A 23771-nucleotide genomic window follows, 5' to 3' on the forward strand; every position below is an offset into this window, starting at 1 on the left:
TTGTCATTACTATGAATGAAAACAGACAGGAATAATATTCCAGAATAAATCAGCTAGCATGTAGCTACAATATTAACTCCAAATAGCCTTAAGAATCTTACTAAATGCAAAAATAGTCCAAAAAGCTAGCAGAATGCCAATTCTTAAAACTTTAAACTGTAACTTTTTAACATAATTATGAGTCATAAAAAGACAGGAATATTATTCCAGAATAAATCAACTTAAACCTTAAATAATCTCTCAATATTTTACTCTCCATAAGAATATATTTGGTCAATATTATACAAGTTAGAAATGAGCACAAGATAAAATCAGGCCATTAATAACAATAAATAAAATGATCCGGAGGGCCGGATCCGGCCCCCGGGCCTTGACTTTGACACATGTGGGCTAGACGATACTAATCATTTGGGTATCGATCCGATACCAGTAAATATCGCAGATATCAATACAAATATTGATAATTTTTGGTGGAGGTCGCAAGAATCTCAATTTTTTTTATTTGTTTGTAAGTTTTCTTTTTTTTAAATTTCTTGATTAACATAAAAACAGAATTAAGCCAACTTTTTTATCCAATACTATCAATATTTTTGAATCGATCTGAATAGTTTTAATTGGAAAAACTTCAAAGAAATTGTATTTTTTTAATTAAAAGTCAATTGTTTTTTGTTTTTGCAAAAACAACAATGTCTTTGACTTTTACCTCAACATTAATGTGGATTAAATGCCTAATAAGTACCACAAAAAAGATTTCTAGAGAGTGTAACTCCTTGCAAAACAACACATAACATAGATAATTACACAACACTATTTATAATACTTTAATAACCTTGAAAGTATTCCAGCTCTACTTTTGTTTTTAGGTCAAATTTTTCACTTTTATTGCAATCTTTTAGAATGTAATTGCATTTAAAATATTTTTTTAAATTAAGTGGGTCAATTTTGACCCGGTCACCATATCATGGTGAAACCAGAGTGCTAGAACAAAGTAAATCTGACTAAACTGATAAAAATATGAACAAATTCTTACCCTACTGGCAGATTTTCTTTAAATAAGCACCCAAAAAAATCACATTTGAAGAAAAAAAAATATATTTTTTTTCTGGGTGTGTTATAATTTCTTAGAAATAGACTCTCTTCAGTGAATACATAAATAGAAATTCCCACTTTAACCAAAAAAATCACTTTTTTTAACCTAATATTCTAAATTCTCGCCTGATTTGACAAGCAATCATTGTAAATCTGGAGCAGAGTGATGTGCTTCCTCGTCTCTGATTTGTCTCTTCGCTCCTTTTAGTGGCGTTCATGAGATCTTGTTGTGATCCGGTAATGCCAGCAGCACAACATCATTAGTGTTGCAACGGTCGTGTCTCCAGGGGAATTCTGTTCTCTCGCTTCCACAGTAAGTGTCCTGAAACATACCCAGGTGTGTCAAACGGTCTCCTGTCTTGCCTCTGACACATACCCTGATATTCTGCCACTCACACACAGACATAAATCTAACACATATTTATGAAGTGACACCACTGGGGCTGAATTTCGCCCCGGGCCTTCCCCCTCTGGCCTCGGCCTCTTTTTCTTTGTCTTTCTATCTGCCCTTCTCCTTTTCCTCGTTCTCCGCCTGTCTACGGCTGTTATCGCGCCGATACATTTCTGGCTGCTGGCACAGCTCCTGCATAGCTGATGGTTAAGGCGAGCTTTCATCTATCTGGAGCCTCCAGGACACACGCATAAACACACTCTCACGTCGGTACGGGCCAGCGCTGCCCCGCCAGACCACAGGCCCAGACAAGCTCCGCTGGCACCCATCAGGCCCCGATAGCATCTCAGACTTGATTTCATTTTTTGGCGTGTGCAGCTCTGCCCTGGGAAAGACCGGTGAAGAAGCTCGCTTTCTGGGAAGGTTCGGGTTACGACAACAGAGCGGGAGGCCTTTGACCTTGAAGGTGCCATCTCCAGGAAAACAATTTTTACTTTTAAATCAGCCTCTTAATTATTGTTTGTTTAAAGGAATGAAAATGGTTTCACAAAAAAGTGGCAAAATGAAAGTTTCAATGACCTTTACAGCGAAACTTTCAACTTTTCCAACCTTTGTGCAGCTTTTGCTGCTTTCGGTAAATCCAAAAAAGGAAGTTTCTGATCTTTTTTTTCTCTTAACCCCTTTACAGGATAAACACTAGTTGAATAAAACTTTAAAAACGTAACTTTCTAACATTACTCTGAATAAAAACAGACAGGAATAATATTCCAAAATAAGTCAGCTAGCATGTAGCTGAAATATTAGCTCCAAAACAGCCTAAAAAACTTTTTTAAAAAAAGCCTAAATTTATTTGAAACAGCTAAAAGGTAGCAAACATCTTAGCTAAACTCAAAAACAGCCTAAAAGAATAAACAAAAAAGGCCAAAATTGGCTAAAACAGCTAGCATTTAAATATTAGCCTGACTCCAAAACAGCCTAAAAGACAAAAAGAGAATCCAAAATTAGCCAAAACAGCTAGCATGTAGCGGAAATATTAGCTAAACTCCAAAACAGCCTGAAAAATAAAATTAAAAAAAAGCCTAAATTAGCCAAAACAGCTAGCATGTAGCGGAAATATCAGCTAAACTCCAAAACAGCCTAAAAAATAAATTAAAAAAAGCCTAAATTAGCCAAAACAGCTAGCATGTAGCGGAAATATTAGCTAAACTCCAAAACAGCCTAAAAAGTAAACAAAAAAAGCCTAAATTAGCCGAAACAGCTAGCATTTAAATATTAGCCTAACTCCAAAACAGCTTAAAAGACAAAAATAAAAGCCTAAATTAGCCAAAACAATTAGCATGTAGCTGAAATATTAGCTTAACTCCAAAATAGCCTCAAAATTAGCCAAACCACAGGCCCAGATAAGCTCCGCTGGCACCCATCAGCCCACCTTTACGGTGAAACTTTCAATTTTTGCAACCTTTGTGCAGCTTTTGCTGCTTTTGGTAAATCCAAAAAAGGAAGTTTCTGATCTTGTTTTCCTCTAAACCCTTTAAAACTGAAGCTCCAACGTTTATGTTGCTGTAATTTTGGCTTTTAAGCGTCATAGGTAGAAGGCAGCATGAATCCAGATGATAAAAGTGGACAAAATAAGTTGTAAAAGGATTCTCTTAGTGACAAAACCAGTAAAAAGAGGAATAAATCTTCAAATTTTTCTCCACTATTTTGGCTACATCAGAGTAAGGTGCTAATAAGATAAGTGGGGGAGAAAACAACTAGCAATAGCATTTTTTTTAGCAGAAAAGTTGCTCAGATTCTGTGACTTTAAGCATCAAAACGTGCTTTTCTGCACAGCCAGCTTGTCAAACCCGGCCCTCGAGCTGTCGATTACAGCTATTTAAGAACATAAACACATCCCCCCCCGACTGGCGACGACTGCGAGAAGTTCTCATCAGCACTTCGCGGAGATGTGGCGCAGCCGTCAACGCGCGGGGACGGGGTGTGAGCTCTCTAATGCCTCTTCAGCGAGGCCGTTAAGGAGCAAAGAGTCCACACATCTGGAGGACACAGTCAGTCAGCACATGCTGAAAGTTAGCAGTGGCGCTCGCAGTCCAAATTAGTGGCGAGTTTTATTCCCCCGCTGTGGTAGGAAAATATCAAATCTGCTGCCATATGAGTGCCATAAAGCCGTTTGATGCCTTCATGTGGGAGCCTTTAAGAGTGTGTGTGTGCGATGCAGGCCTTAACAGGAGATGAGAGTCTCCGTGTGCATTCTTGCATATGCGCTGTGTGTGTGCGGTGGATGTGTGGTGTGGGGGGGTTCTTATCGGCATTCTGTTTTCCTGCTCGCACATGTGTATAAATCTGCAGCTGGGCCGCTTTAGCCGCTCCCTTATAGACCGGGTTGACCCTGCCGCGGCGAGCAGACAGACACAAGCAGAGGCAGACAGCCCTCGGGGGGTGGTCCCGTCTGAGGCGCAGCGTTATGGGCCAACTGCACTGGGGGGGGGCATGCACAGGTACAGACACGTATACTGTAATTTTACAAACAGAAAAGGTGGTGGAGTCATAAAAATTGGGTAAAATCTGCTTCTTGCAAGAAAAATAATCGTTTTTGTTGAGAAAACAATATTTTTTTGAAAGAAAATCTTCCGTTTTTGCAGAGTACACCCAAAAACATAATAATAGATTTTGTGATGCACAAAAAAAAACCCAATGTGCTCCCTAATTAACTTACAACTCCTTTATTTTGCACTCTGCAAGAGTGGCATCATATCATGATCTGCATGCAACCTAAAATGTCATATTTTTTATTTAAAAAATCTACAAAACAAAAGCTTTTGGCTGTAAAAGGGGAAATTTGCAGAAGCATGCCGCAAATATAAAAAAGTACAGGTGTGTACAGACACGCATACTCTAATCTTGCACACAGAAAAGGTGATAGAGTCATAAAGTAAAATCTGTTGAATCTGAAAAATAATCTTATTAAGAACATTTTTCTTTGAGAAAACATGTAAATTGTTTCTTTTTTTATTGTTTTTTTTAAAGAAAATCTTCCACTGGGGGCCAGTTCCTGCAGAGAATAACTATAACTTGCAATTTCTTGGCAGATTTTGTGATGCATAAAAAAATACCCCAATTTTCCTTTTAATTAACAAGCAACTCCTTTTATTTTTCATTCTGCAAGAGTCTACAAGTAGCATCATTTCCGCACGATCTGCATGCAACGTAATATGTCACATTTTTAAATAGAAAATACTGCAAAAAATTTAAGCTTTTGGCTCTAAAAGGGGAAATTTGCTGCAAGAAGGTACAGACACTATAATTTTGCAAATAGAAAAGTAATAAAAATTAACTAAGAAAGAAAATTAATTAAATAAACGTATTTTAATCAATTTAAAAAAAGAAATCATGTCTTAGGAACTAAATAATTGTTCTTTTTTTCTTTTCATTTTGCATTCTGAAAAAGTGGCATCACTTCCACATGCATCCTAAAATACATATTTTTTATGAAAAACTACAACAAAATAAAAGCTTTTGGCTTAAAAAGGGGAAAATTGCTGAAAATTTGAAAAAGTACAGGTAGTTTCTGACACGTATAAAGGACATTTTGCACACAGAAAAGAAGGTAGAGCCATACAAATCAAGTAAAATCATCTGAAAAATAATCTTATTTAGAACGTTTTGGTTGAGAAAACAAACAATGTGTTCTTTTTTTGTTGTTTTTATAAAGAAAATCTTCTGATGGGGGCCTTTTTTTTGCAGAGAATAGTTATAATAACTGTTTGCAATTTTTGTGTAGATTTTGTGATGCATAACAAAAGACTCCAATTTGCTTTTTAATGAACTCCTTTCATTTTGCATTCTGCAAGAGTCTAAACGTAGCATCACTTCTGCATGATCTGCATGCAACCTAAGATATTTTCAAATGGAAAATACTACAAAATAAAAGCTTGTGGCTCTAAAAGGGGAAATTTGCAGAAGCGTGCTGCAAATTTCAAAAGTTACAGACACGTATACTGTAATTTTACACACAGAAAAGGTGGTAGAGTCGTAAAAATGAAGTAAAATCTGCTGAATCTGAAAAATAATCTTATTAAGAACGTTTTTTAATCATCTTTTATTGAGAAAACACATAATATTTTTCTTTTTTTGTCATTTTTTTAAAGAAAGTCTTCCACTTGAAGCCTGTTTCTGCAGAGTACACCTAAAATAATAATAATAATAACAATATATTTTGTGATGCATAACAAAATACCCCAATTTGATTTTTAATTAACTTGGAACTCCGTTCATTTTTCATTCTGCAAGAACCTAAACGTGGCATCACTTCTGCATGATCTGTATGCAACCTAAGATATCATATTTTTAAATAGAAATACTACAAAATAAAAGCTTTTAGCTCTAAAATGGAAAATTTGCTGCAAATTTGAATAGGTACAGACACATACACTGTAATTTTGCAAACAGAAAAGTAAAAAAAAAATAGTTAAATCTACAAAATCTTAAGAAAGTCTGTCATGCAAAAAAATTAATCATATTTTAATCAACTTAAATTAAGAAATCATGTTTTACGAACTGGAAATTGTTCCTTTTTGTTGTTTATTTTTAAAGAAAACCTTGCACTAGGGGCCTGTTTTTGCACAGAATAGCTATAATAAAGTTTGCACATTTTGTGCATGCATGCAGATTTTGTGATGCACAACAAAATACCCCAATTTGCTTTTTAATTAACTTGCAACTCCTTTCATTTTGCATTTTGAAAGAGCCTACAAGTGGAATAAATTTAAGCAGCAAAATGCAAAACCTAAAATAGTAGATTTCTATAAAAACCACCAAAATAAAAAAAAGCTTTTTTCAAATTTGAAACAAAAAATGAAAATAGACACTCATGCCCTCCAGCACGCACACAACTCCCACCATGTGACCCCTAATCACAACCTCAGAGCTTGGACATCAAATGAAGTAAGTAAAAAAAAATCATCAGGAGTAATTAACGCATTTTCATATGCAAATGTGATTAATGCAAAACTACAAAGTCATTATGCAAATCGACTTTTCCTTGAGCCTCAGTGCAAATATTCGCCGCTCAAATCAGGGATCAGTCTCGCCATCTTTTTCTCTTTTTTTTTTATCTTCTCCCTTTCGCTCTCTTGGAGGAGAGATAATGCGTAAGTAGCATGTGAAGTTATTTCTAACTCACGCAGAGTGTGTGTGTGTGTGTGTTTTCATGCGATGGGCCGGGGAGATGGCACGACGCCGCCTGCCTACTGATTACTGGCTGCTTGGCACCGGAGCGAGACGGGGAAGCCGGCGAACAGAGGAAGGTATGAATATGCAAAAGCCTGATTGCTTTTCATGATTAAAGCCTATTTAATATGGAAATGAGAGCAAGCCAGGTGATTAAAGGAGCATTGGGTGGTGGGGCTAAAAGAGAAAAAAGGAAAAAGACGAGCAAGAGGATGGAGAAGTGGATTTTTTGGTGCAGATTTGGACCTCCTCTTCCTCATCAGGAAACCGCGCTGACTCATTTTAAGAGAAAATATATCAGCCATTAACACGGAATAAAAACAGATCTTTATCGCCTCCACCAAAAACAAGTTTTGCATTTCTTCTTCTTTTAAACAAATCTCCAGAACAATGAAAGTTTGCAAAAATTAACCCTTTAACTACCCAAAAAATTAAAAAAATGATCAGAAAAGTTTTTTTTCCTGCCCTAACGGGACATTGGAGTGAAATGTATGGTTTTTTTTTCTAAAAATGCATGAGTTCTGTAAAAATTACTATCCAAACATTTTTTAATTTCAATTTTTTATAATTAAAAAGGTTACTACTACCAGTTAGTAACTATAAAAAATATATATTTTTACTTTATTATTTGGGAAAAAAAAAACGTTTTTTTGCTTCAATTTTATTCTTTTATGTCCCTTTAGGGCCTCCGTCCTTTGGGGAGCACTACACACAATCAATATGTTTTCTAAATGTGCCCCCACCCGTGTGGTTGAGCAGGCAGTTTAAGGGTTAAAGGGTCGACACGTCATGCATCCTTTTTCTTTTTTTACACACATCCTGCATGCATCAGCAGGAGAATCTCTGCTGGGTGGGAGTGTAACCGAGCCATTTTTCACCCGAAAAAACAAAAACGTGAGGCTTCCACAGACGAAGAGGCCAGACAGGATGCTATAAAACACAGCCAGGTGAAGACAAAATATACAAGGAGGTGTGTGGGGGGGCCCAACTTTCCCTCCAAGCCTCCAGCACTTAATTAGTCCTAATAATGTGGCCTAATTTGGCTGAAACGTGAGTGGTAATCGAACAAAGCGCTCCTTGGTTTGAGGCTTGGAGAGCTTTCATGTCCTGTTCTCTCAGTGATAAGAATGACTGACTGACTGTTGCTGGAACAGGCTGACTCACTCTTACTGCCTGCTGACCAGTTTGACAGACAAAATGCAACATAATGCATCACTCTCAGGATTCTTCGCTTTGAGCTCCTGCCAGAACGATTGAAGCACTTCTGCAAGAATTTACTGTAAAATGCTGCTCAAAAAATACAAATCGACAGGATTTTTGATCTGCGGCCGCACAAGTTTTCCTGCTTTGGTTTAAACGAAATGTTCTGCAGACTTTTTTTTTGCAAGGCATCCTGCAGAGACTCACAAACCAGTCTTGAAAGCAAAACTAAACTACACAACAACGCTTTTTTTTTTGTTTTTGCGGTAACGTTTCGAACACGAGTTCAGGTGTTTGGGCTGCAGCTTTTTGCAGACATTAGGCTTTAGCGTATTATTTTTTTAAATCTTTTTAACCCTGAACTCAACATGCCATGTTTACACGGAAATCGAAAGTTTTCATTCAAAATTTTAAATCTAAGTTTTTAGCTTCAATTTTTTTGATTTAAAGCAAAAACTTCCATAGTTTAGAGGAACTTTGTCTGCTTTTTAGACCTTTTTTTACATAATTTTGACCTAATTTTTACTTTATTTGTGACTTTATTTATTTCATTTTCATAGCACACAACAATAAATTGCTTAATATTCTTCACTTTGGTGAAAATGAATGAACACAGAAAGAAGAAATCTTATTTAAACATTTTTATTTGTCTCTACATGTTTGAACTTTGGTTATAAAACATAAAAAATATTTGATTTCAGTGGATTTTAGCATTAAAAATGGCTAATTTTTGCCTCTCGGAAGTGAAATTTTGGCTAATTTGGGATTCTTTTTGAAATAATTGTGTAAAAAACAGATGATTATCAAACATTGATACAATTTAAAAGGTAAATATTTAGAGAAATTGTTTGAAAAAAGTGGATTCCTAAATATTACTCTGTAAAAAGTAAAATGTTGGATCAATTAAGAAAACTTCTGTCATTTTTTACATTTAAAATGATTAGTCTTTACTTATTTCAGTTGAGTAAGGCACCAACTTCAAATTGTACTTTGACAAAACTAATATTTTTAAATGTCACAAATTACAAAACGACTATTTTTGTAACTTGGAAGTTAATTTTTTGCCAATTTTTGGTTCATTTGTGAATCATTGTGTGATATAACCTATAAAAAAACATAGATGTCACATATTGCCACAGATTTAAAGATAAATATTTCAAAAAACTGTGAAAAAAGTGGATTTCTAAATATTACACTGTAAAAAGTGAAACGTTGGATCTATTAACAGAAATTCTGTCATTTGTTACATTTGAAAATAGTTTTTGTCAATTTAAGTGGATTAAATCATCAACTTTAAATTCTAATCTGTTAAAAAAATTAATCATTTCAAATGTAACAAATTACAAAACTACTATTTTAGCCATTAAGAAGTGGAATTTAGGCCAGTTTTGGGTTATTTGTAGCATTATTGTGTGATATAATCTACAAAAAGACGTGGATGTCTCATACTGCCACAATTTGAAAGGTAAATATTTAGAAATAGTTTTAAAAAAACACTGTAAAAAGTGAAATGTTGGATCAATAAACCAAAAAGTCTGCAATTTTACAATCAAAAATATTAGTTTTTCATCACTTTAAGTTGAGTAAAGCATCAAGTCCAAATTTTATTTAGATAAAAACTAATTGTTTGAAATGTAAGGATTTAAAAAAACGACTATTTCAGCTACTTGGAAGTGAAATTTTGGCCAGTTTTGGTCTTTTTTTAAATAATTGTGTGATAACATCTGCAAAAAAAAAACCTGGATGTCAAATATTGCCACATAATTAAAGGTAATTATTTATAGAAACAGTAAAAATAAGTGAATTTCTAAATGTTTCACTGTAAAAAGTAAAACATTGGATCAATTAACAAAAGTTCTGTGATTTGTTACATTTGAAAATATTAGTTTTCATGATTTTAAGTTGAGTAAACCATCAACTCCAAATTTTAATCTGATGAAAACTATTAATTTCAAATGTAACAAATTAAAAAAACGACTATTTTTGACACTCAAAGGGGAAATTTGTCCAGTTTTGGGTTCACTGTGTGATATAATCTACAAAGAACATAGATGTCAAACATTGCCACAATTTTAAAGGTAAAACTTTAGAGAAACTGTAAAAAAAAAAGTGGATTTCTAAATGTTACACTGTAAAAAATGAAACGTTGGATCAGTTAATAATTAGATTCCATCAAATTAAAATCTGGAGTTGATGTTTTACTTTACTTAAATCGATAAAAACTAATATTTTTAAATGTAAAATTGCAGAACTTTGGGTAAACGTTTCACTTTTTACAGTGCAAGTCTTCTTACTTTAGCTTTTTAAATAGAAATACATCATAAATTAGTGTCTTCAAGTAGAATTTTGATTTAAAAAAAATGTAAATCTACGACAAATCAGCCACTTTGTGGCTTAATGAACAGTTTTAGCTCCCCGTATGAGCTTAAACGCAAACTAATTTGGCTTTTTGGGTCATTTTACTTGTACTTAAGCAGATTTTGATCAAGACTTTCCTCAACGGAATTCTTCTTCTTCAAAGAAATCCTTTGAAAACCAGCCCAGCGGGTTGTCACATCATGTTTCCTAACATGCAAATGTAGGTTATTATAAACCTGTTCGTCCACAGAAACATCTCTTTTCTAATAACTCCTGCAGCAGCTCTGCAGAGATACAATCGGAAACGATTTGGCGCCCCTTTCCTCGCCACCTCGACCCCAACGTGACACGAGAGTGCAGCGCGGTGGCGAGGACGCTCTCCTCTAACAAACAGTAATCCCGGACAGCCTCATCCGCTCCCGACTGCCTCCTCTGATAACTCTGAATCCCTGCAGCGCTGGCAGTCCTACAGGCCTCGCCCCCACCGCCGCCCCCTTTCTCCAGATGATCGGCCGCTTTATTAATCCCCTTCTCCTCACCGCGCACATGAATTTTAATCAGCTTTGCCTAACCTCTTCTTTACAAAAAGCCAAGAAGAAGAAAACACATTTTTTTTCTTTTTTCTGGAGGTGGCTCCTCTATCACCTTCTTCCTCGCCTTTTACGATTGGTCTCAGCTGAAGAAGTCCTTCAGGCTTCTGTGCGTTTCTATTTTTTTATGTTAGCGATGCTCACAGCTCTCAGTCACTCTAATAAAATCATACATGAATCCCTTCTTTAGGCGTCACTCTGCAACTTTTTAGGTCCGTTCTAGAGGAGAGCTGCCACGATTAGTCGACTGATCCACAATTAAAGTAGAACGACTCATTTAAAAGTCGATTTCTTTATATTAAATATAGTCAGAGTGTAGTAAAGTTGTTGTAAAGTAAAAAAAAAAAACACTTTTTTGTGTGAATTGATCCTCCTGCTCCTTTCCGTACGTTTTTCAGCACGTAAAAACTCAAAAATCACACTTTCAGTGATAGTTAAAACGTTCTGCTTGTTCAGGACATTACTGCTAGTATTTTTGGTTTTCTTAAACTTGATCGTTTTTGAAATATTGAGTAAAATATGCCCCATAAGAAATGGATATCAAAATCTTCAAATTAACATTTTAAGTATTTTAAAGATTTTCATGCTAACGTTTTTTGGCTAATTTGTTGTCTATTGATGTTTATTTATGCTAGTTTCGAGTTTAGCTAATATTTTAGCAACATGCTAACGTTTTTTTGCTACTTTGTTATCTATTGATGTTTATTTATGCTAGTTTCGAGTTTAGCTAATATTTTAGCAACATGCTAACGTTTTTTGTGGCTAATTTGATATCTATTGAGGTTTATTTATGCTAATTTAAAGTTTAGCTAATATTTTAGCAACATGCTAACGTTTTTTTGTGGCTAATTTGTTATCTATTGAGGTTTTTTTATGCTAATTTAAAGTTTAGCTAATATTTTAGCAACATGCTAACGTTTTTTGTGGCTAATTTGTTATCTATTGAGGTTTATTTATGCTAATTTAAAGTTTAGCTAACATTTAGCAATATGCTAACGTTTTTTGGCTAATTTGTTATCTACTAAGGTTTTTATCGACCAATTAATAGTTTGGCTTCTATTTTATTAACAAGATAATGTTTTTGACTTCAGTTTACTGAGGAATTTTAGGCTATTTTGGAGTTTAGCTAGTACTTAAGCTAGTATTAAGCTAGCTTTTTAGGCTAATTTGGTATCTACTAAGGTTTTTTTGGGGGCTAATTTGGATTTTACCTCATATTTAAGCAACAAACTAAATATTTTTTGCAACATTGGCACGTATTGGTGCAAGCAATTTTATTATAAATTTTTCAGAAATGTAGGTAAACTTCAGCGCTCTTTCATAGTTCTTTAACAAAATTTCCAGTCTTTTAGCAAGTTTAACATTTTACAAACAGCTTTTGCATTGTCAGCAAATCCCTTCATCAATTAAAGTAAATTGCATCACTATTTTCAGCAAAAAGCTTCACTATCTTCAGTGACTACTTTCAGAAAAAGCATTTACACAAGCATTATCGCAGTTAATGCAACTTTTCTAGTTTTTTTTGAAACAGTGAGATCAAAACTTTATCTTTTGTGAGAAACCGTTCCTTGTTTCTGATGCTGTCCTCATTTGATTTAATCTTGTTTTAATACCAGAAACAAATGAAGAGACTTCATGATTCATTAAAAGTTTAGTAAACTTTCGTCTTGACTGTCTTTATTTTTAGTTAGTTTAAAGCTAATAATGGTCAATGTGTGTTTTACATCTACTTTGTGCATGACCCGTTTGTGATTAGTCGACTATTAAAATGATCGTTTGTGGCAGCTCTACTCTAAAGTTCAACTTCGACCAATCAGGGAGTCGGATTTGGTTGTTTTCAAAACACAGAAGTGTCAACCGTATCAAAATCAATCACAAAAGGAGAATTTATCTTTCATATTTGTGGATTTTTGCCCTCTTCAAACCAGCTGCTGACAGATTTGGTGACTGTACCTCCTCTCTCCTGTTTGGGGCAAATCCCCTTGGCCGGGGTCAGCCTCCTCTCCTCGTCCTCCTCTCCTCCCGGAGTCACTTGGATCCCCACTTCCACCGGACCCCTCCCCAGATCCAGAGACCTGGCCCTGGGCGAGAAGGCGACGCCCACCACTCCGCCGCCGGCATCTCCCGGCTTGGAGAAGGCCTGCGGCCCGACGCCGGGCCCCCGGCACTGGCGGCGCTTGTGCTCTATGAAAACCAGGATGTCGCCCAGGGGGAAGTTGGCCTGGCACTGACCGCAGGTCAGCAGGTCGTGCTCCCCCAATCTCCGGGGGCTGGACGGCTCCGGAGATAGAGAACCCGTTCCTGGTTCATGGTTGGCTTCTGCTGGAGAAATCACACAAAAAAAAATAGCTGTAAAAGTTCAGAAACACCTGCTTGGCTTATCGGTGAGAGATCTGCGTGGGTGTGACGGTGCTGTTTGTGCGGCCAGGAAGCCATTCATCTCACAGTGTAGAATGGGTTTCCGGTGAGGGCCTTCTGCTGCTCGGAGCTGTCACAGCCAGACGGCTGCCGTCACCACGTGGGAGCCTCAGAACGACGGTGTGGAGGAGGCCGCACCAGCGCGAGTGTTTTAAAGGATCCGGGCTCAGAAAATCCACAAAAACGACCTCCTTTCTTATCAGCGTCAAAACTCTCCATTCCTGATTAATAACTTTCTTTAGCCCTCTTTTTTTGTTGCCGGGAATCCCGCCCACACCCTCTCCGAATTTGCCCCGGAGTGATGATCCCATGCCAAGTATCTCTTCCCTCTGTAAATGGTGGTGGGTTCCTGGACGCCCGCCAGATCATTTCCATCTCATAATCTTTGGCAGCGACCGGAGGAACACAAACGCACATTTACCTACAGTTCACAGCTTGTGACCGGAGATTTGCATGGGGGAACGCTCGGCCAGAAAGACGATTTTTAACATTTTGGGTTTTTTTACTCTCGTCTTCATGAGCTGACGCCACTATTTGACTGAAACAAACAGGAGTGAGGGAGTCTTTTCTTTCTGGGAGACACAAGTGAGCGTAAAAAAAAGGGAAAATAACAGACTAACGGTGACAGACGGCGTCTAATTGAACTGAGACGAAGACGTTCGATAGGTAAAGAAGTTGACGCTCTGTCAAACATCTGATGGCAGCGATGAAACCCAGCTGTCTGCACAAACTTGTGTGTCTCACAGCTGTATTCACCCAAAGACGGCCTTATCAGGAGTCACGCAGACTTACAGCACCCCCTATCAGTCTGAGGACGCCATGCTCCACACAATGCACCTCTTTCATGAAAATTAAAAAAAAAACTTTCTTTTTTTTTTCTTATTGCAGATGCTTTTAATTTATAGAAATTGATGTAATTTTTGACCTTTGAAAAAATTGTTGCACATTTAATTTAGCTATTTTTAAATAAATATAAGTGTATAAGTCTGTTTTTGTGCACGAAAGCAAACGATATTGCAGATGGTTGCAATCAAAGATTCAAACGACAAGCGGAGCACCCTAATTTTTTTTTTTTGCGTTTAATTATTTTATCACCGTTTAATCTGTAGCAGTTCTTATCATAAATCTTAGATTATCAGTAAAAAAAAAGCGCCGTGGATGACATGCAACCTTTGAGGCATGACATCAGGAGATATAAATCAAATTTGAAACGTGTAATAATGATGAAAAACGCTTTGTGTTGCAAAACTGAAAATATTGAGGAGAGGGCTTGATAAGAAACAGCAGAGGCTCACTCTAAATCATCAACCCCTCGTCAGTCAGATTAAACCACAAGAGTGTGTGGCTGTTTACTGTGGTGTTGCATTTGACAGCCACGTGAAGGAAAAACAACCATTTTTGCTGCAGAAAATGAGGATTTTTTTCCTGAGTGTGACACCCGACGGCTGAATCTGTGTGCATGTTTTTTACGCCGTGCATACTTGTACACCGAGTTCTGCTCCTCTGTACTTTCCTGGATGTCTGGCCGGTCAGGTAGACTTCCAACTTCCAACCCCCCCCTGTTCTCCGTCACGGAAATATGCCGACTTTCAGGTTTTGTGTTCTCGCCAGGAGCGCGTGACCTATAGGCCCCGTGGCTGCAGGGTTCAGTTACCTGCTTGATATATGTCGACACCTTGACTTACAAAATGAAACCTTATATAAATACTAACAGATTTCCTGAAGTTGCAGCTTTAAGTGTGATGTTCTCTGCAGACCCACCCATCTCAGGGAAGCAGCCCCCCTTTCGGCATGCTGCCTCCAGATGCTGAATGATAGGTACATTAAAAGCTTTCCATCCATCACTGCAGCTTCTGGTGTGGTACCATTACAGAGACATCCTGCCCGGCTGCTAAACATTATGCAAATAGAATGGGAACAGTATTGTTCTTCTGGAGAACTTCTTCTTTCTTTCTTTCCTTTTTTCTTTTTTTTTTTGTTTGTTCGTGCTGGAAAGGAATTAAATACCTGCTCAATCTTGCAGTTTGTGCATCTCAGGTCACTGTCACCGCCTGAGGCCAGAGCTCCACAAACAGTGTATCGTGTGAAAGAAAGAACAGGTAGGGCGAGATTTGGGCCCTCCGAAAAGAAAAAAAGAAAAAAATCTCCTACTGTACTTTTGGAGTCCTTCTCCAACTTCTCCAAAAGCTTTCATTAAATCTCTAAAAGTCTATATTTTTTATTCTGGACTTCACTTTATTAACTGACTCAAAAACTGTCAGATCTGGTTGCATAAAGCATGCTCCTCACAAAAATAAAAGCATTTAAAATGAAAAAAAAAAAGTCTCCAGAGAGACACATCAGGATGGAATCCACCTGATGTTCTCAGCGCCAAAACACAGCAGCCAAAGAACTTCTGCAATGAATTACTCAGATTAGGCCTCCACCAAATTGGATTTAGGCACCGTGGGAGATGAAGGTTAGATTGATTTAATTGATTTAAAATTGGATTATGCGACTTTTTAATCATATGTGGCATTGGAAAGAGAGAGAGGAAAAGAGGATAATTTAATTCCATAATATATATCTTTTTTTTAAATTTGGTAATAAAAATCAAAAAGGAAACAGTTACTATCTCAAAAATAGACTTTAATTTCTTGAAGGAGAAATTTAAAATCTGCGCGTAAATGCCAGAAAAAATCTAAAATGATTAATTAAAAATGAGTGAAAGTGACTAAATTAAATTTTGATGAATTTCAAAAATGAAATAAAGATGATGCAAACAGAAGGATAAAAACAAATTGAGATGGAACACGCGGAACGCACATGCGTAAACACGCACAACTCCTCGCATACTCTGATTCCAAAAGTCAAACTTGGAGAAAATGAGTTTTTGTCTTATTTTAACTCTTTTGTTATAAATTGATATTTTTGCACCTTAAAAACAAACCAACAAAAATGAATTTATTTGCATTTCAGTCGTGCGTAAAGCGCTCGGTGGAGCTGGACTCACCTTGTACGGTCTCTCTGTGCGTCAACGATAAGTGCTGCGGGTTCACCTGCTTGCGGCGGGACATTGCCCCGGCATTTACTCTGGCATCGCCCGGTGAACGGCACTTGGAGTCGGCTTGGACCGTGGTGTCGGTCTGGTGACCTGCCGTCCCCCTTGCAGTCGTGCGCTATCCTCTCCGTCTTAGTCTTTCTCTGCAACTTTGCAGGTGAAGCGGACACAACAAGGACGCTTGACCGCTTCTTCTTCTTGTTTTGTTTTTTAAAGAGTCCTGCTTGTTTGAAGGACGCAACACCTGGATCAGGCACGCGCGGGAATCAGAAAGCGATGACTTGACTTTAAGGGGAGAAATCGTTCAAAAATCCTGGACTGCCCACCTCTGCGGCGACCGTGAGGAGGCAGAAGCAGCTGATGGATCCTCGCTCCAAATTTATTGATCTGAAATTGAATTTTGTTGTGTCTGAAGGGGGTCAGAATCGCAGCTGTTTGCTTTTAGGGGTTCCCTGCAGTCCTTCCGTCTCAACAATGCTGCGCTAAAATGACCCTTTGGCACTGGCTCCTCCTGCGCGCTTTGGCACCGGCGCGCGCGGCACGGCAACTCTTGGCTCTGGTGGCAGGCAAGCAGCAGCGCTTGATTGAGAGAGAAAGAAAGACACACACACACGCGCCGGGACCCACACGCACACATGAATACAGAGGCGAGAGAGAGAGAAAAGAGAGAGAGGGACCAAGAGCGCGCGCGAGACACCTCCTCCTTTTCTTGCAGCCAACTGAGGTCCGATGTTTCCCGGTTTTCTTTGGTGAGTTCTTGTTGACTCACGTCGAAAGGTTCTCTGTTTGGGACGACCCCGCATGTATGCGTGTGCATGCGTGCTCGGGCTTGTCTCCGGATTAAGTGGGAGCAGCTTTTCCAACAGTGAATCCGTTAATTTCAACTTTTATTTTGAAGGATTTTAAAGGATTTGAAGAAGAAAATAAAAATGTTTACTTTCATACCTTAATTTCACATTTCTGCAAACCAATAAAATATTTCATGATTTGAGGCGCTTATGCACATTATTATTAACACTATTGATGTCATAAAAAAGAGGTGCTTTCTTGTTTGCTTGTTGTGAGGCAACACTACCCTCTGTTGGCACAAAATGTTTTTATTCTTTAAGGTGAAGCCTCCTTGAAGTGTCATTTATGCAATCCAAAAGAGTCCTCAGAGCAGATCGTTCTGCCATATAAGCACTAATGGGCACATACACTGTAAAAAGTGAACCGTTGAACCAACTCACAAAAGTTCTATGATTTGTTATTTATGGTTTACGCAACTTAAAAATCTAATTTGATAAAAACTCATGCTTAAATGTAACAAGCAACAGAATTTTTCATGAATTGATCCAACGTTTTGTTGCCTTAAAGTCCCCCTCTAGTGAAAATGAACTTGCTTTTATAGGAAGTTCTGTCCATGAAGATTTTCCCTTCTTCGTCCGAGCTGACATCCGGATCAGAACCATACAGCTGGACATTACCCATATTGATGGACATTTTTATGAAGCAGCGGTGAAGATTTATGCTAGCGAGACACAGAGCTATCAGACAGGGGGATCAGGGGCGGGGCTCCAAAAGCCACGCCCCCTCAGAGGAGATTTTGGAAACAGGCTTCAGATCAACATGAAAATGGCTTTTTAAGACATTTAGTTTGTGCAATTTTGGTTAAAAACGTCACAATCATAATTTAAAAAAGGTAAATTGTCATGGGGGACTTTAACATAGGGGTCCCCAAACTTCTTCTTCTTGGGAGGTCCAATTTTTTTCTCCAATGTGGATCCGGGATTAGTATTTACGCTAACAAAAGGACTTAAACATTTAAAATTTTAGAGAAAGCCATACATAGACTGCATCTCTGATAGTGTTCAGGGGGCCGGGTCAAATGTGGAGGAGGGCCGGGTCCATACTTTACTTTAACACCCAATTCACGCGCTCTATAATTCGGTTCCAATAGTTTGTTGAAATAAACTAAAAGGCCGTTTAAAGTGGGCAGAGAAGACATTTCAGGGTTCCGCCATTAATAAAACATGCCGGGCAATTTTAGTAGCATTAAAAGTTAGATTGCTTCAGGGCAGGCCTGGGAGACTTTCAGAGTAGTAATTATTTATACAAATGAAATGTCATCTCGGCTCTGGCTCAAGGAGACACAACCTCAGCAGATGCCACACGGAAACACGGCGGCGATCTTTCACAGATCGGCCAGGCGTGTCGTGAAGTGGAGTGGAGGAAGAGGACGGCAGGAATTTGGTATTTATGTTACACGAAGCTTCTCCCTCCACCAACAGCTGTCGTGGACACGCGTTACCCGGAGTTCACGCGCTCTCCCTCGCCACCTCCCATGGCTCCTTGATCCTAACCCATGGGCGCCTCAATAATGCATCCGTGTCTCCATTATAGCTTGTACGCACGCCGAGGGCCAACCAGCGTGGACACGGGAAAGGTTTTAAGTCCAGAGAGGAATCTCCTGAGGTGAGTGTCAACTCCAACTTTTATCCAACGAACATGAACCGATGCCCGAGCAAATTCCAAACACTCATAATTTATGTTAAACCACCAGTGACAAAGTGGAGGAGGGCAGCTCGTGCACATGACTGGACAAAGTACTGCTTTGATTCTGGGTCACATCCCTCATTACATCTCCCTCAAGTACCCCAAACCGGTCTAATATGTGAAAGAAAAGTGCCCAAAATACAACTTTTAAGAACATTCTGGGGATTGTTTCATTTATTCATTTTTTTCTAGCCAAGAATGAAAGAATTATAAAGGCTTTTGATGTGATTAACCGCAAAGTGACAGGACTGACATAAACAATGAAAGGTCCACTCCAGGAGAGCCGATATGAATATTGCTGTGGGATTTGCTTATATTCGCTGCTTCATTATGCAGTGTTTAATATTAATAAAGAAAGTATAAGTATGTATTATTTACGAGCTGATTTACTGCAGTTGTGTGAGTGTGTGGTTTGAATGACAGATTGAGATGCTCCTTTGCTACAGGCGATACAAGTAGACAAGGCTCTTACTTTTCTCCAGAACCCGTCCTGACAATTTCTCCCACAGTTGAGAGGATTTGTCCGAGCAGGAGTAAATATATAATGCATGCGGCTTCCAAAATTTTATGTGGACGGAGTAAATGTTTTAATGCCGGCTTTTCTGGGAAGGTAAAACTAGAGGGGGGAATGGAGAGGGCACACAGACGTGTGGTCTGCTCTTTTAGTCATATTTCAGACATAAAAAAAGATATATCTGTATATAAGTATATATAAATTCATAAAAAATTATCTATCTATCTATCTATCTATCTATCTATCTATCTATCTATCTATCTATCTATCTATCTATCTATCTATCTAATATGCTCTTTTACTTGTATTTGTCACCCTCTAGTGGCCATAATTAAAATGACATGGTCTCTGATATAGTCTTTTGCTTGTGTTTGCCTCCCTCTAGCGGCAGCAAATGAAAATGACATGGTACCAGTGCAAAAATTGAAATAATTGTTCCTCTATCTACTACGACTTCTACTAATAATAATAATAATTAAATCACGACTTTAAGTCTCCTGAATTTACAAAAAAATGTCGAACTGTTAAAATACGAGAATAAAGTCGTATATTTATGACTCTAAGAGTCATAGGCTCAATTTATGACTTTTTTCTTTGTTTCAATATATTAATTTAAATCTTTTACATTTATGACTTTAAAACACGTACATTTACAAGAAGAAAAACCTTACATTTACAAGTTTTTTCACATAAATGTACGACTTTGCTGCAAATCTTCTAGTATTTATTTTCTTTTATTTATTTTTTGGTGTCCCTAATACTCTGTTGAATCCATTAGCTTTATTTTAAAGAAAAAAATAATTATTTAGGCGGCATTTTATATTTTCAGTAATTAGAAATTATAATATTTGCACAAAAACAATGTGATTAATGCTCTTTAATGTTCATTAAAAAGTGTTATTTGATTTTGGAATTTCAGAAAATACATTTTCCACCACAGACATGTAAAAATAATGTTATTTTTGGAACAATATTTACCGAAGTTAAATTTCTACACATAAAATCTCACTTCATGTATTTGATATAACAATAAAACCTGTAACTGAGCTTTTTTAAAAAAAATTTACATGTTATGTTTTGAGCTTAACGGACTACACTTCTTCACATAACAGAAACGTGACTGAATACTCTTAACACAAAAAAGACATATTATTTGTTAATTATAATAAAATAGACCATATTGTAAAAACTTTAAAGGATATAAAGATAAAAAATATAAGAAAGTGAAAAAATATAACATCTACATCATGAATAAACACACAGACACGATTATGATTTATTTTTGCTCCTTTGAAATTTTTAGTTTGGGGATTTTATATAAAAAAAGGCAGTAAAACATGGTTTTAATTTATTTTACCAGATAATTTTCATTTCCTCTTTGACGCAGTGCACGTTGGTGTTCGTGACGTCATTACGCTCTTGACGTTCTTCAAAATGGCGTTTCTGTTGTGCCAGTCGGTGCTCTGTTCGATGCTGTCGCCAACTTTTCGTAAATAAGTGAAGTTTATTGCCACATTTGTCCATTCTGTTTTTTTCTACCGTCGCCTACATGATAAAGGTAGGTGTTTGGTGTTCCTTAGCAGGCCGGTGACGTCACTATCCTCCGTATTTTATTTTATTTTTAGCTGGACGGCTACAGCGGCTTTGCTAGCCGGGTTAGCGCGTACATTCATTCACCTTCATCTCTTTCCCCGGCCGACGTAATTTTAGAAAACCTGATTACTTGTATAAATTCCACTAAAAATACAACTTACTTTTTTATTGTTACTATTTTAAATACACACTTTAAATGTTTGTTTATTAGTTTTTAGTAGCATAAAAGAGAAACCGGCTAACAGCTGCCATTTCTCTGTGTATTTTTGATTAATTCGTCAATCTCTGGCTTGTTTTCCTACGGATTACACTTAATTAAACTAGAATTTACATTTACATTAAATCTTTTTGATTAAATCAGAGTAAAATAGCTTCATTTGACTCATAGAAGTACTTCATAATATGGATATTTATGTGTATATTTGTACTTCAGCAGTCCAGCACAGCAGGTCCATCCACCACCTCCCCTCAGTCAATGAAAGAGTCCAAGGACTTCTCGGGTGGCCAGTCCTTTCTGGACCACATCAAGCCATGCTGGTACTGGGACAAGAAGGATTTAGCCCACACCCCCTCCCAGTCCGAAGGTCTGGACCCTGGGACCGAAGCCCGGTACCGGAGAGAAGGAGCCCGCTTTATTTTTGACGTGGGGACTCGACTCGGCCTGTATCCTTGATCGGTTCTGCAATCCGAGTCTGATTTTATTTGTTGGTTAAATAAGCCCACATTTAATCCTTTGTGTTGCTGAGGTTCTAAAACGTCCCCACAGATTCTTAACTATCTGGCAGACATTATGACACTCTTGCAACCGGCATCATCTATTTCCATCGCTTCTACATGTTTCACTCCTTCAAGCAGTTTCCCAGATACGTACGTCCACTATTGACTTACTCTTTAGTTCTTCATTTTTCCTGAAAATGATCAAAAATGTGGGATTTTTGTTTGGACAGGTGACGGGCGCTTGTTGTCTCTTCTTGGCCGGTAAAGTGGAGGAAACGCCCAAAAAATGCAAAGATATCATCAAAACAGCTCGCAGTTTACTCAACGACGTCCAGTTTGCCCAGTTTGGAGATGATCCGAAGGTGCAGTTTTGAAACAAACGGTTTTTACAGATTTCTGTGAGCATTCGACAGTCGTGTGTGATGTTTTTGGAACAGGAGGAGGTGATGGTGCTGGAGAGGATTTTGCTGCAGACCATTAAGTTCGACTTGCAGGTGGAGCACCCCTACATGTTCCTGCTGCGCTACGTCAAACAGCTGAAAGGTGGGAGGGGATTCCTGCAGAATTCCAGTCCTGTGAGTTCATGATAAAAACAAAAAAAAATGTTTTGATGCTGCAGGAGACAAAAACAAAGTCTGCAAAGTCCTCCAAATGGCGTGGACCTTCGTCAATGACAGGTGAGATTTATTTACTTTAGTTTTGTTTGAAGCGTCTTTTATATGTTGCTGAACGCGTCCCGCCCCGGCAGCCTGTGCACCATGCTGTCCCTGCAGTGGGAGCCGGAGATCATCGCCGTGGCCGTCATGTACTTAGCAGGCCGACTCTGTAAGTTTGACATCCAGGAGTGGACCTCCAAGCAGTCGTCTCGCCGCTGGTGGGAGCAGTTTGTGCAGGACGTCCCGGTTGAGCTGCTTGAAGGTAAAAAAATGCTGTTTTCCCTCAAACACACGTCAATATTGATATATATTAGCTAATATTTCAGCAACTTGCTAGCTATTTTGGTTAATTCAGGCTTTTTTTGGTTTGTTTTTTAAGGTATTTTGGAGTTTAGCTAATATTTCAGCTACATGTTAGCTATTTTGGCTAACTTTGGGCGTTTTCTTTGGCTAATTAGACATTTAGCTAATATTTTAGCTATCAATTTCAGCATCTTCAGCAGCCAAATTCAGCTTCCAGTATTCACACTAGCATTATCACAGGTAATGCTATATATTTAGTTTTTTGTTAGTTTAAAGCTAATGATGGTTCAAATTTGGTCTTGAATGTGATTACTGTCCTGTGATGATTCCTCTCCATCTTTTTGCTGTATTTGTTGCGGTTATTGCAAAAAACTGCGTCCCCTTTTGTGGTTTTTAGCGTACTTATTCAGATCTCATCCGTTCATCGCACTCGATGCATAGTTATGGCGCCTGTCTATCACGCCGTATGTCATGTGACTTCCAGTCCAGTAATATTTATATCCATGACATCAACGCTTCTCTCTGGTCCCCCTCAGACATCTGCCACCAGATCCTGGACCTTTATTCTCAAGGGAACAAGCCCATTCCCCAGCAGGTCCAGGAGAAGGAGAAGACGGCCGCCGTCACGCCCATCGCTTCACCGGTGCTCCCAGTGTCTAACCCGCCTCCACCGCCGCCAAAAAAGACGTCGCCACAGGGTGGCAGTCCTGCACGGCAGCTGAAGCGCTCCCATGTAAGCAGAAACCGCATAAGTTTAGCATCAGTATTTGATAATATACTCACTTTTATGAATTTATTTTATTTCAGACTTCCCCTAAAGATGAACCAAAGGCTCCAGGTGAAACTATTTTTACCTATTTTGGTATTAGCGCACACAAAAAGATGCAAAAATATATTAAATTAATTTTCTGTTTGCATTTGTAGAACAAACCGGATCAAAAATCCCCCGACTGGAGAGTCCCATGCCGCCGTTACCCGCCGTTCAACCACCAGGTGACGAACGATTTCGGTTTGAGTAGAACCGAGCCGCATTAGTTTGTTGATCTGCAGCTCATAAACCTTCTTATGTAATCAAAACATCAGCTCAATCTGATCAGAGCGTAATCAGACTGAGCTGGGAGGTCGTTTGAGGCGGTGA

General features: G+C 38.1%; 2 protein-coding genes and 1 long non-coding RNA gene across 4 annotated transcripts in view; 2 read left to right on the forward strand and 1 right to left on the reverse strand.

Annotated features, from left to right (window-relative positions):
• The window catches only part of bcl11bb (BAF chromatin remodeling complex subunit BCL11B b), a 29139-nt gene extending 12013 nt beyond the window's left edge, over positions 1–17126 (reverse strand). The window contains exons 1-2 of one of the 2 annotated variants that reach the window (XM_024291508.2): positions 16268–17126; positions 12811–13179 (exon numbers count right to left, since the gene is read on the reverse strand). In XM_024291508.2, coding sequence (XP_024147276.1) covers positions 12811–13179; positions 16268–16331 — 433 coding nt within the window. In that variant the 5' untranslated portion in view covers positions 16332–17126. The remainder of the gene's footprint in view (positions 1–12810; positions 13180–16267) is intronic. The other variant, XM_024291509.2, reaches the window with a different exon arrangement.
• LOC112158257 lies at positions 5633–19149 on the forward strand. The gene is made up of 3 exons (XR_002921280.2): positions 5633–6786; positions 18698–18769; positions 18858–19149. It is a non-coding gene; the product is annotated as an uncharacterized LOC112158257 (long non-coding RNA).
• Positions 19150–20760: 1611 nt separating this feature from the next.
• Positions 20761–23771, forward strand: part of ccnk (cyclin K) — a gene marked incomplete in the record, with an annotated part of 3874 nt that continues 863 nt past the window's right edge. The window contains 10 exon segments of the mRNA XM_024290663.2: positions 20761–20922; positions 21391–21620; positions 21743–21824; positions 21905–22036; positions 22112–22217; positions 22294–22351; positions 22423–22592; positions 23170–23366; positions 23441–23471; positions 23558–23626. Of these exon segments, the coding sequence (XP_024146431.1) occupies positions 20914–20922; positions 21391–21620; positions 21743–21824; positions 21905–22036; positions 22112–22217; positions 22294–22351; positions 22423–22592; positions 23170–23366; positions 23441–23471; positions 23558–23626 (1084 nt within the window).

This window comes from Oryzias melastigma, linkage group LG24, assembly GCF_002922805.2.
Source record: "Oryzias melastigma strain HK-1 linkage group LG24, ASM292280v2, whole genome shotgun sequence".
NCBI classification, from domain to species: Eukaryota; Metazoa; Chordata; class Actinopteri; order Beloniformes; family Adrianichthyidae; genus Oryzias; species Oryzias melastigma.